General features: G+C 42.5%; 1 protein-coding gene across 17 annotated transcripts in view; it reads left to right on the top strand.

The window, feature by feature from the left end:
* PTPRT (protein tyrosine phosphatase receptor type T) overlaps positions 1-17,647 on the top strand; it is a 592,781-nt gene that overhangs the window by 309,941 nt on the left and 265,193 nt on the right. For all 17 annotated transcript variants that reach the window (XM_083507878.1, XM_083507892.1, XM_083507888.1 and 14 more), the window contains exon 7: positions 9,717-10,010. In XM_083507878.1, coding sequence (XP_083364004.1) covers positions 9,717-10,010 — 294 coding nt within the window. The remainder of the gene's footprint in view (positions 1-9,716; positions 10,011-17,647) is intronic.

The raw sequence follows: 17,647 nt of genomic DNA on the forward strand, positions 1-17,647 counted from the left end.
ATCACCTTTGCGATTCCAGAGTGGGGAAACAGAAAATTGAATATTTTAACAAAATTAAAACAAACAATTTACAATAAAACACAATATAATGCCCACAACAATGCTCCTACCCTGAAAATTTGTTGCAGCAACATCTGACAAAATATCTCAGCAAGTTCCCACTAAAATCCTTGGAGAATAAAAATGTTTTTAATTGGTATCACAAGGTGACCAAAGATAACTCCAGTCATAATTCATATGATTTATACACCCACACCCACACACCCATAGCTTGTGTGCTAGCACAGAAAAAAAGCCCAAGAAGGAAACAGATATTTTACTGGTTTCTGATTATTGCCGCTTCTGAAGTCAAATCTGTGCCCATTTATTCTTTTGCATAGACAGTAGGAAAGTATGTAATAATGACACCCATCAAGCTGGAAGACAAGAATGTGAATGAACCCCTCATGCTATGATGTCTTGCGATATTGATGCCAAGATGGAGATGGACACAAAGTTGGCCTTTGGGACTGGTTCTTGTGTGTGTTTGTGTGGCACGTGGTGCTGATGAGTAAATCTGTTAGGCTAGTGGGCTGTCTGTAAACAAGTAGAGACTTATCACCCAGGGACTGTGAGGGGGGAAATTAGCATCACCCAGAATATGCAGCAGTGGTTATAGCTGTAAGTGGTGTGCTCTCACTTTCTCTTCTAGGTTTCTCCTGTAGCAAATTATTGCTAAATACCAATCTGATGGGTTTTTTTGGTTGAATCACCACTCCCCACCCATTGAGTCAGCCAGCGGTTTTTGGAAACATATTGTTTTGGAAACATATTGGAAACATTCAATGGTTTAAATAACCACCACATGACTGTTCGATACACCTTTATTATAAAACCTTAATATCCATAATTACCGCCAGAACGATGTTGTCTGCAAATCTGTCCATAGGTGCAACTATAGTTGTCACTTTCTGTGATACATAACTTGGATAAAAAATAAATTAGGGTACTGGTGGTCTATATGTTGATACTGGAGTCCACCTATGGTGATAGTGCCAAAGCTTAAAACTATGGAGTGACAAGTTTGTTCATTTGGGTAGTAGACAGAAGGCCCTTGTTCATGTCCTGAGCTGCCCCTGTGCAGATTTGCTGCTACACAACTGTATTATAATGTTTCATCAGGTCACGTAATTGCTTCTCATGTTACTCAGTGAGAAGAGGCCTATAAAATATATTGTTAGAGAGTGCACTTAGCATTTGAGGTGCCTATGGAGTTTCCATCATGATTGATAGTATAATTGTGACTCTAGTCTTCTATTCAGAGCTCTTGCTTTCCCACTGTCTTGCTTGATACCAATCAGCATTTCCTTATGAGAATTTGTCCCTTGGCCACATTTTGCTCTGTTCTCTGAGCTGCTGCCCCTAGTTTTAATCACATCTTGCAGTTTCTGCCACTAGCAGGATTTATGGGTGCGTGGAGATATTGTTAATTTAAAGCAATAAAGATTTGTAGGCTTTTGTATGGAGAAGAGGCACCTGCTGGAATAATGCTTCCCTCTAAGGCTTCATTTGGCATTTTCAGTGTGACACCCATTGTTGATTGGGCTGGTATCAGAATATAACGTATCATAGAGGCTAATTTTCAGAAGCAGTTTTACCTAATCTTTCTTCAGTTCTCTATAGATCTAATGATGTGCATTAATCAGTAATTCCTAAGATTACTTATTTTCTCTTGAAATATACCGTATATCTGGCTGCTATTCTGCCATGGCTGACTATAAAAGGAAATTGCATATTCCTGCTAAGCAGCCAAATCATTCCATTATTGACATGAATCCAAATGTTTTATACAGGGATTTGTCTACTTGACTAGTCATCATGTTCTAGCATCCCTGTTTCCACATCTTGTTATTGTTTCTAAGTGATGGATTAGCCATTATGTTGAAATGACCTGCTAAGTAGGGCTAAGACAAATGCACATTTTTTGGTATTGTGAACTAGATCAAGCATGCAAGTGTGTATATCCTGTCATAAAGCAGGAGGAATTCGTCACAATCTTAGTTGAAAGTAACACCTATTTAAATAATTTCCTTTCTTCTTTTAGGACATAAGATATGTCATTTGAGGCCAGAAATTCCTGTTTGAGTTCTCCCCCCAACACTATGAAATACAATATCATCATTGGAGAAAAGTTGTTGTTGTTGTTTAGTCATTTAGTCGTGTCCGACTCTTCATGACCCCATGGACCAGAGCACGCCAGGCACTCCTGTCTTCCACTACCTCCCACAGTTTGGTCAAACTCATGTTGGTAGCTTCGAGAACACTATCCAACCATCTCGTCCTCTGTCGTCCCCTTCTCCTTGTGCCCTCAATCTTTCCCAACATCAGGGTCTTTTCTAGGGAGTCTTCTCTTCTCATGAGGTGGCCAAAGGATTGGAGCCTCAGCTGCAGGATCTGTCCTTCCAGTGAGCACTCAGGGCTGATTTCCTTCAGAATGGAGAGGTTTGATCTCCTTGCAGTCCATGGGACTCTCAAGAGTCTCCTCCAGCACCATAATTCAAAAGCATCAATTCTTCGGCGATCAGCCTTCTTTATGGTCCAGCTCACACTTCCATACATCACTACTGGGAAAACCATAGCTTTAACGATATATGGACCTTTGTTGGCAAGGTGATGTCTCTGCAGCTGCTATAGGTCTTCCACCCTGAGGCTGGCATTGCAAATAGTGGGCAGAAACAGCAAAACATAGTATGGGATCATTTGGCAGTGGATCTCAGGTATACCATCCAACTGCATTGCAGGGAGCAACTGATCAAGGGAGAAGATCCACAACACCACACCACTATCAGCATGTTCATGCTCCTATGAAGACAGCAACATTCAAGAGGCATGCAAGGCTAGTGCAAGAGGGATGTCTTTCTCTTGCTCTCATGCTTTCTCCCCACCCCATGTTACAAGAAGTAGAAGCAGCTTAGGCAGCCAACCATGGATGATTTGGGGTGGGGAAAACATGGGTCCCTACCACAGAGTTCTCCTGTAATTTCACGGGCTTGGTTTTGCTTCCATCAAATGAGAAATAAGAGTTACAGCTTTTTAAAAATTCCTCAATAGTGAATGGGAGAGAACAAAGCCATATTTTTCTTTAAGTGGACTTAGTCCTCAAATGAAGTTTGGCAGCTTCCAAAGTGCTTTGGACCACGACAAAATATTTTCTTAAGAGGCAGTCAGTATCTACTGAAATTAGTCAGGAAGAACTTTTTGACATTAAGAGCTGCTCGACAATGGAACGGGCTCCCTCGGGAGGTGGTGGACTCTCCTTCCTTGGAGGTTTTTAAGCAGAGGTTGGATGGCCAACAGTCATGGATGCTTTATATGAGATTCCTGTATTGCAGGAGAGTGAATGAGATGACCCTCAGGGTCCCTTCCAACTCTACGATTCTATGATCTTGTGGTTGGAAACATCCCTATCAGTAATGAGGAGGTCCTATTTTCATGCATACAGCTGTTTTATTGACTCATTGAAAAGCTGGCTATATCTATAGAAAAGCTTTAAGTGCAATTCATACATACACTTTACACATGTTTTCCCTATGATTGTCAAGGAACGGGGGTATGGGGTACCCAGCCATCTGTAAAGATTGTGCATATGTCTGTTTTATCACTTGTACTTACAATGGGAAATTGCTGGTGGAAGTTGATTCTCAGTGTCTATAAAATGCACATAGTAGAATACATTTGCATATTCTTTACACATGAGATTGCGTGTGTGAGGTTCATCTGCTTTCCACTTTACTAATGTAGGAAAAAAGTATCATTTATGCAATGCCCCCTTAGATGGATGATTCAGCAGCTAAAATACAGGATCTGGATTGAACCTTGAATTTCATCCTTTCCAAATTGGTGCCCCACTTTGAAATTACTGGTGATAGACTTGGAGCTGCAGTGTGCTTTGCCTTGCCAGCGCTTTGCTAGTTTGTTTTGCTCCGTCTTTTGTTGTGCTTTACTCATTTGCAGTGATAGTGCTGCAGCTGTCTCTCAGCAAAATGGAAAGCAAAACAAACATTTTAGCAGGTTCCTTAGCATGCCCTCCTTGCATTTTGGAGGGGATAGATTGCTAGAAAACCCATTTCATTGAACAGGTGGTAGGCCTGTCGCCCATCCAAGAACAATGCAATGCTACCAGCCTGGCATTCTTCCAAAGTTTTATAAATTAGAGGCCTTTCAGAGGGGCATTTTTATTATGGTGACCTGGCTAACTCAGTTTTAATCCCTGTAGTAAATAACATTGCTTAAAATACATTTAGAATTAATTATTGAGGAGGACAATTAAGGATAATTAAGATAGCATTTTCAGAACAAGAGCAGGCAGTTCATCTGTATACTGTGCAAGATAAAGGCCATCAGCAAGTGGACCTGTTGCAGTTTTTTGAGATTATAGCTTTATTTTAATATATTATGTGATAAAATGCAAGTGTAAATGCTTAATTACGATTCAGTTAATGTCAGTGTTAACTCCATGCTTGACTTCAGTGGCACTGAAAATTAGCTCTAGCAAATCACTTAAATAGAAGATTTCATTACTTACTGAAATGCATGGCACTTTAAGAAATTACAAGCATATTGCTATTTCAAGTGAGTAAGTCAGTTATTAGGTAGACTTGCCACCTATAGATTCTTCTATGTTAGTGAAGCCAGGTCAGTTTCTATTGGTACATCATCAAATTTTGATTTTTTTTTATTTTTAATGTGACTGTTACCTGTGGGAACTTCTGCACCTCTGAATATTTTTGCACCTTGTTTATTTTTTTAACATAATATGTGTACCACTCAATTGTAATAAAAAGCCCTCTGAACAGTTTACAAAAATATAAAACGAAACATGAAAATTCTTGATTAAAAATTAGTTAAAACCAGGTATTTAAAAGCATTCGAAAGATTACTAAAATCAACAGATGCTGAGATATGAGCTTGTTCCACATCCAGTGCAAAGTCTCTCTGCCGGTACCCCATTTTTGTCTTAGGAAGTTCCATTCCTTGCCACTTGCCTCAGCTGCTTCCTCTTCCCTCTCCTCGTTCAAATATTACCACCATCTCAGAGTGGGCTAGGTGAAAAAGAGTAGGTGAGTTGCCCGTGAAGCCCCTCTCCCCATTTGTTGAATAATAAAACACATGGACACCAGTATTTGGGGTTAATGGGATGATTAAGGCCACAACTTTATTGGTTACAGAATGTGAGTGGTAGTGGCTTAGGCCCTGTAATTGAACCAACTATATCTGACTCCTGTCTGCCGTGCAGGTAGTCTATTAAGAGTCAACTACCAGTAAGGGGAGCCCTGTTGATGTACATCAACTGAGGGCTCCCCCAGGGTCCCTGTTGGGCTCGTGGCATGGCCCTAGCCCATACTCGGGCTTCAGACAAGATCCACACACTCAAATCCTTTTAATGGAATACCTTTAAAGAGGAGGGGCAGGTGGGTGACTGCTTAAATGGCCCAAGCCACGCCCCCGGTTCACTGGATTGGTCAGCCATGGAGCCAGGGGCTCCCTGCAACGCTGGTGACATTGCCACGCCCCACGCCCCCCATGCACAGGGAGAGTGCGTGGCCTGCCTGCAATACCCCCCCCCCCGGGAGGGAGAGCGACTCTAGCAGCTGTCATTTTCACCTACCATCGCTTCCTCCTCTTTGCCACCACTGGACACAAGGGAAAGATATGTGATGGCCACGTCAAATTGCATGTGCTAATAAACCATGAGTTTCTTTCATTCTAAATGGATGCATGCACTTTAAAAAAAAAAAATAGAAATACTTTAGATAAAAATATCATTTGGGGGGTGGGAGGGAAAGGAGGTAATGATGGCAGGAGAGAGAGGAACTAACTTTCCTTCACTAGCAGTTGGCAGGAGAGAAAAATATATATACAGTACTGTAAATGGCCAAGCTGTTTATTCTTCACCCCCCCCCCCTCGGTTGGTTGGCAACTTTCTGGTTACTCATTTGGAAGTATAGAACTCTCATTATCATTATTCATGGCTCAATTAGCCATATTCATTATCTCTGTGTGTAGGTCTAGGTTTGTATAACCTCATGTAAACAGCACTCTTTTTTCTGATCTAATTATCTGACTATATATATATATATATATATATATATATATATATATATTACTTAGCATGCTTATTTTAGTCTTGCTCTCTAGAGGTTCTTAGCTTGTCATTGTCCGCTTCTCTCCTGCCCCCAACTCCACACACTGAACTTGATCGTGGTTTTGGGCGTCAAATATAAGTAAGCATAAATGATTCAAAGAGATTTGCCTGATCTCAGGCTTGACAGTAGATAATACATATCAGCTCTGTGTCTGTGTATAGGAAGACTTTGTCTCTAGTCTATCCAGGATATTTATTTATTTTTATTTTATTTATTTATTACTTTTCTATACTACCCTTCACCCAATGATCATAGGGAAGTTTACAACATAAAAACACAAAAAATACATAACATAGTAACAAGCAAAACAATAAGACACACACCCCAACACACAGCGTTTAAAAGGCCATATATTATTTTATTAGCTAAAGGCATGAGAGAAGAGGAATGTTTTTCCCTGGCACCTAAAGATATGTAATGAAGGCTTCAGGTGAGCTTCCCTGGGGAGAGCATTCCACAAAGGGGTGCCACTGCAAAAAAAGGTCTGTTCTCATGTTGCTACCCTCCAGACTCTCTAGAGCAGGGCATACGAAGAAGGGCCCCTGATGATGATCTCAGAGTCTGGGTTGGTTCATATAGTGAGAGGTGGTCCTTGAGGATATTGGATCTTACAGGGGTCATTGCAACTTACAGGGCACATTTGAAATCCCATCTGACATAGTGATGGGCATTTTTGGTGTTAGCATGGGATGGATGTGAAGAGGCATGTTATGCGAAGATGCTGACTCCCTCATATTGGATTAGCCACAGAAAACAGAGCCAGTGTGTTGTAGTGGTTAGAGAGCTGGCTGTTGGATTTCTATACCTCTCACTGTGCAGATATGTAGGATTGGTTCATCACATGTCTGTGTTATGCATTCCAGCACCGACTGTTGAAATCATGGGAGCGGATGTTTACTGTACTCTGTTTCCATTTGGTTTTGCTTTCACTTCTGACTTCTGTCTGAGGAAGACCAGAGAGAAGAGACATGTTTTCTTTTGTTCTGCCTTATGCTTAATAAAGCAGCTTTAATGCTTACAACCTCAGCCTAGCTCTGACTGCATTTATCTCTGCTGGACTCTGAATATGTGCTCAGTGTCTCCAAAACATGAGTCCTTATAAATCGTTGGGGAAGGTGATTCAGAACTCCCTAGAGCTACACGCTGATGGGAGAGACAGGCTGGAATCGTTCCTGTTGTATGCCTGGGGGTCGTCCTTCCCCCTGCTGACCTGACACTGGCTCGGGGCCTAGGAAAACAGTTTCAAATCCCTACTTGGCCATGTAGCCTTGGGCTGGTCATCTTCTCTCAGGCTAATGTGGTCCACAGGGTTGTTCAATAAAATATTTTTTTTTTGCACAAAATCTACTCATCCAGTATTTTGAGTCACTGAGATGCCAATTGCACCTGTGAATGTCTGCAAGCAACCAGTGCCTTAGTAGATGGACTTAATGGCAGCTCGCAGTCAAAGATTTTTGGATATCAATTCTCAGAGCCAGCCCACCTATTAGGCATGGTAAGGTAGTTGCTTCAGCATGGCAGGCTCCCAGAGGCACTGCAGCCCTCCATCTGCTGGGCACTCATGACCCACTGCTGGGTGTTCACTGCTGCTGCTGTTGCTGGGTGCTCTCCTCCTCCTCCTCCAGCTCCTGTGCAGTCACCACTGTGGTCACTTCACCTCTTCTATGGCCTACCAACTGCTGTGCCTCCTCCTCCTCTGTCTGGAGGTGGGCTGGGAAAGCCCCAGTGTGCTGAGGGCAAGGAGCATGGCAGCAGGTGGCTTGCAGCGGAGGGGATATGACCATGGCAGGGTGTGGATGCAGCAGCAGAGGAGGAACAGGAGGTGGAAGTGAGCATGCAGTGGTGGTAAACACTGGAGTGACAAACACTGGAGTGACAAACTGGAGACTGGGGAGGGGTGTAACGCTGGGGGGTGCCTCCAGGGGCAGGAGGTGGTATTGAGGTGTGGGGTTGCCTCTGGCAGCAAAACATCCCATCCATTTTTCTCTGTTCACAGAAAGATCTTAGCAAAATGTGTTGTTGAGGGTTTCCCTCAACATTTCTGGGGCAAAATGTTGTGGGCCTCCTTCAAAAGAATAACTGAAGTCCTCAGATTTAATGGTTGGTTCAATACCAAGCTATCCATATGAGAGGCAAGCTTACACCTGTCTGTAGCCTGTGAGATATGCTGACCAACATTCAGTCACAAGCCTCCATTCTAATATGAAAATTTTGCAGCTGATGAACAGTTAGTGCTATACAAAGAGTGCTGTCCAATGGGGCAGTATATACCATGCAACACGGCATAAATTCTGTGTATGTTTATTGATGAAGACATATATGTGGTGGGGAAACTGAAGCTAGCCCAGCAACTCAAAACCAAAGCCAGACTTGTTGAGAAACTGTTGATACATTTATAATGTTCTGAATGGAATATTACAAATTGATAGCATCTTTTCCAGTGTCCCACTGGCCAGAGTGTTCACTCAGAACAACCTGACTGTGGCTCATGCATTCAAAAAAAAAAAAAAAAAGCCAACCAACCAACCAAAACCCCCGGAGTTCTTTGTCCACAAACCCAGAAGTGTCAACAGCAACTTTTTAAATAAGTGATGCATTGAGACTTTCCAGGACAGAGTAAGAAACAAAATCAAAACAAACTAGTAAAGAGAACTTCCAGAGAAAATGAAAAGAATGTCTTAATAATGTCCATTTCACTTAATGTTTTCAGTCCCACAAACTACAGACAATACTTTGAAGGTTCACAAAGTATAAATGGATTGCCAATAAAATAGTAATAATAAAAATGATCAGGGCAGCGACTGTAGATGTTATATTGATTTTATCAAAGGGTGCTGAAGAGATGTGCTTTTATTAACTTACTCTCTATTTTTCCACAAAAGTAACAGTATCTGATTCATATCTCCTAATGCTGTAATAGAGATCTTTCTTACGGAATCCATAAGCATTTTGAAGGCTTAGCTAAGTGCCCTTGAATATGAAGTTGCAGAACTTTTGTTGTTCTTGATTCGCATGGAGTGAACATGATGCATTAACAATGGTGACATTGTTGGCAACTACTCTGTTGTAGACTGAAGAGTACCTTTTCCATGATGCTGTTTCATATGGATTCTTTCCTCCACCCTCTATTTTAAGAACACTTTTAAGGACAAATGCGAACCCATATGGGGCTGGCAAGGTACTTGGATATGCTTCAGAGGACCTGATCATCTGTAAGGCTGATTCAGCTGACAGGCACAAGAGATGTGGCTTTTTTCCATGATGGGACCCCCCCCCCCAAAAAAAAAACCCTTCTTTATAAAGAAACAGTGTTCATCTGAACTCTTTCTTCAAAATAAAGCAGTATTGATTGTCTCGTTAGCACGTGAAATTTGGCTGCCCATTTTAATGTTGGTGTCATGGATAGTAATCTCTCTGTATAACTCTTGTGTGTTGTTTACTGCTCCCATTGCATTGCATAATGACAACCCATCTACTCCCCACCACCAAGAGCCTGTCACCCACAAATATCTCCATTCTTCTTGCTTGCAGAACCTCCCACACCTATTGCACCTCCAGAACTTCTAGCAGTTGGAGCCACCTATCTATGGATCAAGCCAAATGCCAACTCCATCATTGGAGATGGACCTATCATCCTGAAAGAGGTGGAGTACCGTACGACCAATGGGAACTGGGCTGAAACCCACATTGTTGATTCACCCAATTACAAGTTATGGCATCTAGACCCCGATGTGGAGTATGAGATCAGAGTGCTTCTTACCAGACCTGGAGAAGGAGGAACTGGACCTCCTGGACCTCCGCTCACAACAAGAACAAAATGTGCAGGTAAGTCATATTGATTTTAAGACTCTGTGAGTGTCATACAAACAGGGGCATGTTATGGTAAAGGCTGATTTTCTGTTGACCAAATAATCAGATGTGGTATATGGCCCATGTAAGTTCCTCCACTCTTATTGTACTTCCCCTGCCTGCTGCATATTTCCTGCCCCCTCATTTTTTTTAAAAAAGAGGATATGTATTTCATTGTATTTGCTTATGACCTTATGCCCATCCCTATCCCATAAGTTCAGGTTGTTTTATAATCAGTGCTTTTTTTCTAAAAAAATGTTTAGGGGTACTCTCATTTTCTTACTCGTATTGAAATACTACCCATCAATGAGACCAAACTTAGATTCACAAAAAAATTAGGGGTATGCGTAGCGCTGCACCCCCCCCAAAAAAAGCACTGTTTATGATATATTGAAAAGTTTAAAATATATGAATTGTGGTACAATATAAATGACTCTGCTTTGTAATCACATTGGTGTATTCCATTTTGATTTGCGCGCGCGCGCGCACACACACACACACACACACACACACACACACACAGAGTCACTCACATAATGTGAGAAGGAACACATGGCAATGTAAGTGATGTGGGTTGCTCTTTTCTTATATATCCTTCAAAAAAGAATCGGGAATCATTGGGTCTCAACACTGAAGTCAGAGAACAGGCGTTTTGACCAGAGTTTTTCATTGTACTTCTACTTCTTGGAGGGCTCTTTCAAGAGTCTTCTCATTGTGATGGGACTTATGTAAGAAGAGTCGGTCCATGTCATGTATGATACACTGCATAATACAACACTGTTAAATCAGCTTGTCCTCTGGCGTATCAATATACTGTTTCTGAATTTATGGTTTCTGTGTAGAAAACTGATAGTGGGACTGCAACATTGTACTCTAATGGACACATTTGCCTTACTGCATAGGGTTTATGGACATGAAGGACAAAACAATGGGGCTTCTTCTGCTACCTTTTCATTGTTATGTCAGTAGTACTAGTAGCATGAGAATTTGGAGAGTTGTGGTGTAACACCAAGCACTGTAAGCGGGCCCTTGCAGGGGGGGGGAGGGGCAGCTAGGTACACTTGTCCTGGGCCTCAGAGGGCAAAGCCAGTTGGAGCAGTGTGTGGGGCTTCCAGGGTTCTGTTGGACTTAGGCTGTCATGCCAAGCACACCCCATGCCTCCCAGTCAACCAGGGATTCCCAACCCTGGGCCTCAGACAAGCTCTACATGGGCCTGACTATAAACATACATTCAGAATATGCACTGTCTTGCTTTGCATGTTGTGGTATGTCAGACTATGGTTTTCTGGGACCACACAAACTTGCAGGCTACTTAAGAGATTCTTGTAACCACTCTGCTCATCCCTGGCCTTTTTTGCTCTCACACTAAGCTAAGCTAAGCCAAACTAAAGCCAAGGTTTGGTTTGGTTCAGTATACCATCTGAACCAGACTCATGGTTAATCACTCTCCTCCCTAACCACATGGGGCAGCCAAGAATAAACCTTTACAGTCATACCTCGGGTTGATTGTGCTTCATGTTGAGCGCGTTCGAGTTGCGCTCCGCGGCAACATGGAAGTAACGGGTTACTTCCAGGTTTTGCTGCTTGTGCAGACGCTCAAAATGACATCACGCACATGCGCAGAAGCGGCAAAAAGCGACGCGTGCGTGCGCAGACATGCCGTCGCTAGTTACGTTTGCTTCGGGATGTGAACAGGGCTCCGGAACGGATTCCGTTCGTATCCAGAGGTACCACTGTATATTTTTTGGAGAAGACAGTAAGAAGTGATTCACACTGTTTTTGAGTAGGCTATCATCTCTATAGTGGCACTCCATAAAAGAATGATGGAGACAGTAACAGCCAGAGCTCTTTGAAGCAGGTGACTTTTTAAAAAGTGTTTAAATAATCATTTGCAAAATAAAAAGGGTGGGGGAGGTGAAAAGCTTCCCTTCCCCAGTACAAACCCACTTCTCATATTGGTGGATGAATTGTAGGCCTTGAAAGGGCACCCAAAGGGGCACCCTCAACAGGCAATGGATGGCTGGATGGGCTAGTTGAATTGACTGTAGACACTTCTGCCCTCAACTTAAACTCTGTGAAAACTTTGGGCCAGATCTTGCTTCATTGGTGGTCTTGGACTACAGCTCAGGTCTTTCCTCTTAGCACCCAGGTGTGGGTTGTTGTTGTTGTTTTGCTTTTGTTTTAATGTACAGTGGTACCCCGCAAGACGAATGCCTCGCAAGACGGAAAACCCGCAAGACGAAAGGGTTTTCTGTTTTGGAGGCGCTTCGCAAGACGAATTTCCCTATGGGCTTGCTTCGCAAGACGAAAGCCCATAGGGAAATCTGCGGGGACCTGTTTTAAATGCTGGTGGTGGGGAGCAAAGCCTTTCCCCCCCTCCGGCCTTCAGAAGAGGTCCAGGAAGGCCGGCGGGGGCCGAAAGGCTTTGCTCCCCACCGCCAGCATTTTAAAAGCAGTCCGGGATAGCAGGGAAGAGCTTCCCGCTATCGCGGACGGCTTTTGAAGGCAGGCGGGGGGGGAGACTTTCGCCCCCCGCCCGCCTTCAGAAGAGGTCCAGGACCTCTTCTGAAGGGGGGCGGGGGGCGAAAGTCTTTGCTTCCCCCCTGCCTGCCTTCCCGGGAGAGCTTTTGAAGGCAGGCGGGGGGGGGCAAAGACTTTCGCTCCCCGCCCGCCTTCAGAAGAGGTCCAGGACCTCTTCTGAAGGCGGGCGGGGGGCAAAAGTCTTTGCTCCCCCCTGCCTGCCTTCCTGGACGGCTTTTGAAGGCAGGCGGGGGGCAAAAGTCTTTGTCCCCCCTGCCTGCCTTCCCAGGGGCTTTTACATCGCCCCGGACAGTGGAGAAGTCCTCCGCTATCCCGGGCGATTTTAAAATGCCGCCCGCCAGCATTTTAAGATCGCCCCGGACAGCGGAGAAGTCCTCCGCTGTCCCGGGGTTTTTTAAAATGCTGAGGGTGGGAAGAAAAGCCCTTGTCCCCCCCCCCAGCCTTCAGAAGAGGTCGGGGGACAGACTGTCCCCGGACCTGGTCTGAAGGCGGTTTCCATAGGAACGCATTAATTGATTTTCAATGCATTCCTATGGGAAACCGTGTATCGCAAGACGAAAAACTCGCAAGACGAAGAGGCTTGCGGAACGAATTAATTTCGTCTTGCGAGGCACCACTGTATTACAGGCAGTAATCAGCAGGTGGCTTTCAGAAGCTAGAGGGGAAGACAGGTTTTCTGCCGTTGTTGCTGGTGGTGTGAGAGGCGCAAAAAAAAAAAAAGTGAAAAAAAATAAACTATCATCCCAACAGGCTCGTTATCTGAGAACATGCCAGTCTCATCTTCTGTAAATCCTCCAACGATGAAGTCACTGTCAAATCCTACAGCCTGAAGCCAAATTTTGTGTTGTAAAAGATTGTTTCAAATGACTCTAGTGGAAAACAGAGTGATTCTGAAAAGTCAAAGCTGCTAGAGATGGGAGGCTGGTTGCTTTATGAAACAGGATACTTGCGGCTGAGACTTGGTTGCCAGTCACAGCTCACAGTTTCTAATGTGAGACTTCACTATTCACAAGAGCTGACAGTTAAATGACAGGATGTGCATGCCCTATGAAGTAATCTGATATGATACTCTGCATCTGCTGGGCTTCGTGCACCTTCCATTTTAGTGTCGAATCTCACCCGCTCCCCAAAGTATTTAATGCTGCCCTAAGTTGGGCCATAAAAGGGAGAATTTCCAGCATTTGTCTGGTTCTCATAGAGAAGAAAACCCATGGTTCAACATTTGTTTTACTGTAAAGGAAACATTTATAAGAATATCAAATTACAGAAAAACTACAAGAATTTCAAATCTCACACTTACTCAAATCTCAGAGTTTTCTAGAGGAAACACAAATTTGCCCACTCTTAATAAGAGAGCAATCCAGATAAATTAATAAAGGTTTTACTGTTGTAACAATTGTTTTCTCAAAAATTATCTTCTGTATCATGAAAATAAATAAAAACAGAATAATAATAATAATTAATAATAATAATAATAATAATAATAATAATAATAATAATAATAATAAGTTTTTATGTTGTCACCAATAACATTTGGATGTAGCCCACCTTTGCACAGGCTAACTAGCATGGGTACAGTTAAATATTAAATTGGGTGGTGGAAAACAGTCACGTAGACAGTAATAGATAATTGACATTTGCTCACTTGCCACCTGTCTTTTCTTGTTGAAGAAAAACTCACCATCACAGAGATTTCACTTAGGTAGTGTCACGCTCCATTATTTGCTTTTTGATGAGAATGAGAATTGAGACGGAAGTTCACCAGTTTCAGATCATGAGCCTCCCCTATGTCAATACAATTGATTAAATGTTTTTGGCTCTGAAGACAGAATAGCATGATAAATACCATTCCCTAAGTATGTCTTCAGCAGTTACTATCATTATCATTATATATATATATATATAATTTTATCCCACTTTCCCCCCTAATTTCAGCTGTTACAATAAAAAACAGCACAGCAGCCACCCTTTCATTAAAAGCAGCCAATTCTCAAAAGCCTGTTAGAAGAAAGTCTTCACCTGCCAGCAGAAAGACAGCAAAGAGGGAGCCAGTCTAACATATTTAGGGAGGGAGTTACGCCTGGGAGCAGCCACCAAGAAGGCCCTGTCCCATATCCCTACCAAGTATACCTGTGAGGGTGGCCTCTCTACCTGACTCTTGGGTCTCACTTCAGATGACACCCTCTCTCCTCAGGCCATAGCCCTCACTCATCCTGCTTTGTAACCAAAATATTTTTGCTTGGCTGGAATATGTCAATGAATCATGATAGTGTTCCTTATTTGCACAGCAGCAGGATGAGAGAGGTGTGTGAGTGTGTGTAGACACTAGTCTGCTGTAGAAAAGTAAAATTTACATTTGATTTTCTACCGGCTGTTGCTTCTGCCTCCACTCAACACTGGCATGTGGTCCTCAGAAGATGGCCCAGAAAGAAATGTGGCTATTGGGTTGAAAAGGATTCCGTACCCTTGAAGTAAGTGCTGACAGAGACGGCTTCAGCCATGCCTGATATATTCATTTCCCTAGAATTCTGGTACTCTGGAGAAATGAGGGTGTTGGGTTTGGCTGGACTCTGGAACCACCTTCTCTGGTGTTTTCATGAACTGTGCACCCACTCCCCACACAAGGGAATAAATGAAAGTGGTGGTTACTGGCCTACAGTACTACATACATTGCCACCCCAAACATCTGGTCCCAGACCTAGGTCTCACAGCCCATGGACAATGGTAGTACAGGGTGTAGAATTATTTTGCTGCATTTTATAAAATGAAGTGAGCCAAAATGCTCTCATACTGAAGTCTTATCTTTTAAAACAGAGATCACAGATATATAGATCCACAATCCTCCTAGCCTAATATCATCTACCAGGCTTTTCCATGGATTAATAACTCGCTATTCCAAACTTGATTTATGTCTGCTGTTACAATATATCAATGTGCTTTATGCATCTTTCTCTTTCCCTCTCTATTCTGAGCATGGCTCTGTTGAAGTCATATTTATGGGCCCCCAAGGTGTCTGCAGAAACAAGAGTGCACTATATTGATGATACAATTAATACAATATCATTATCTTTTTCTAAGACGGCAGGTGGGCAGCATCACAGTATATTAGTGAAATATTATGTGATTTTGAGATAAAATTCCCTGAGACTGAGGGGAAAGCATCATAGATGAAAATCTCGTTTTTTTTCAAATGCTTAATGCTCCAATCGATATGACCAGGGACTGCAGCATTTTGTGGCATTTTTTTGCCGGTTTGTCATAAGATTTTGCTCTCCAAAATAGGATTCTGTTTAGTAGAAGGAGGCAACTGTTTTCAATGCATCCTCTTTTTCTTATCTATTAGCTCCAAGTGGAGCACAGTACCTGGGAAGGCTTGTTTTTTTTTTTCTGCTTCAGTGGTAAATTTGGAAAGTGACTTGATTATTATTTTAATAAATGCTCAGAAAGACAGGCTGTAACATGCCTATTCTTGCTGCTCATATTATCTCTCTAGCTTGAAACCTTTAAAACAAAAGATGTTGCTATTATGGTACAATGAAATTGAAGCAATTTGCTGGTGCAATATTTCCATAACATTTTCAGTCTGATAAGAACGGAACAAGAAATGTGAACTTTACTTATCATCATCATCACAATAACCTTAAGATGTAAACTGCTTGAATTAGCCTAGTCTCTTCTTCCATGTACAGTGATACCTCAGGTTAAGAACTTAATTCGTTCCGGTGGTCCGTTCTTAACCTGAAACTGTTCTTAACCTGAGGTACCACTTTAGCTAATGGGGCCTCCTGCTGCTGCTGCGCCGCCACCACGTGATTTCTGTTCTCATCCTGAAGCAATTTTTTTTAACTTGAGGTACTATTTATGGGTTAGTGGAGTCTGTAACCTGAAGCGCCTGTAACCTGAAGCATCTGTAACCCGAGGTACCACTGTATCTCTTGTGCTTTCTGACTTCTTTACATAATGCACCCTATTAATTTGTTAGTTTCGGAGCCTTTTCCATGTCCCCACCTGAATGTTGTCTATCTTCCTTTCACAATTATCTTCTCTTCAGCACCCAGCACATTGCTAGAGTACTTCTTCTTCTTCTTCTTCTGTGATCACTTGTAGCCGACTAAGATTGTCTTCCATGAATATGGTCTTAAAATTGTGTCCATAAGTGAGTGTGGAGGCCAATTCTGGATCTGCACATCCTTCCACAGTGTGGACGAAGGTTTCTGGGCAGGAGTTGATCACAGTGAGGATTTGACAAATGTGTCTTGCTCTTAGAGTACAACAAAGACCTGAACAACTTGAACAGTTCATTGTTTGGTACCCCCTGGCAAGGAAGCAAGTGGCAGAAATGAAATTTCACCAAGTGACAAGAATTGTTGCATTCTACATTTGGTTAGTTGGTTGTGGATTTCCATAGCTGAAGCAAAGGGGAAATGTTTATTTAGGACTTGTTCCATTTGAATGACAGAAGAATTACACACCCACCTTTTCCCTCAGTGTGAGAAGGGAAAACCTTTACAAGACTTGGAATAAAAGTTTCCCCTATTGCTTCTGTCTCTGTTTTGTGTTGCTGCAGAATGGGAATCAGTGCAAGTTGCACTGTGAGTGTGTGGGTGACTCAGTTGAGACAGGTGGCTCTTTTCATGATCAAAGGTGTAGCATGCCCTGGAGCAGATTTTGATGGGAGTCATCAAAATTGTGTGTTTGTCTCACTATACTTTTCTTCCTTTTCCCATTCCTTTTGACCTCCCTTGGCCCATAAAACCCACGTGTTCAAACTGCTGTGGCAGGAAAAATACAATGTACTTGCTGATGTTTATAGCCTGTGAAATAGTGAGACCTGGTGCACAGTTTGTCTGTCTTCTCCATAGAACTAATAATACTGGCAAACATTGTTATGTAAAGGAAGAGGTGTTCTCAGTTGCCAAATAAGTCTTCATTTCACATGTAGTTATTCATCATTTATTTTTATATACCACTTAATACCAAAATAGGCTTCTAAGCAGCTTAACAAAGTATAAAAAACAAAAAACCCCACAAATAATCACTATCCATAATGAAAATATGCAATAAAACAATTT

The sequence above is a fragment of the Podarcis liolepis genome (genome assembly GCF_965112155.1).
Source record: "Podarcis liolepis genome assembly, chromosome: 6".
In the NCBI taxonomy this organism is placed as follows: domain Eukaryota; kingdom Metazoa; phylum Chordata; class Lepidosauria; order Squamata; family Lacertidae; genus Podarcis; species Podarcis liolepis.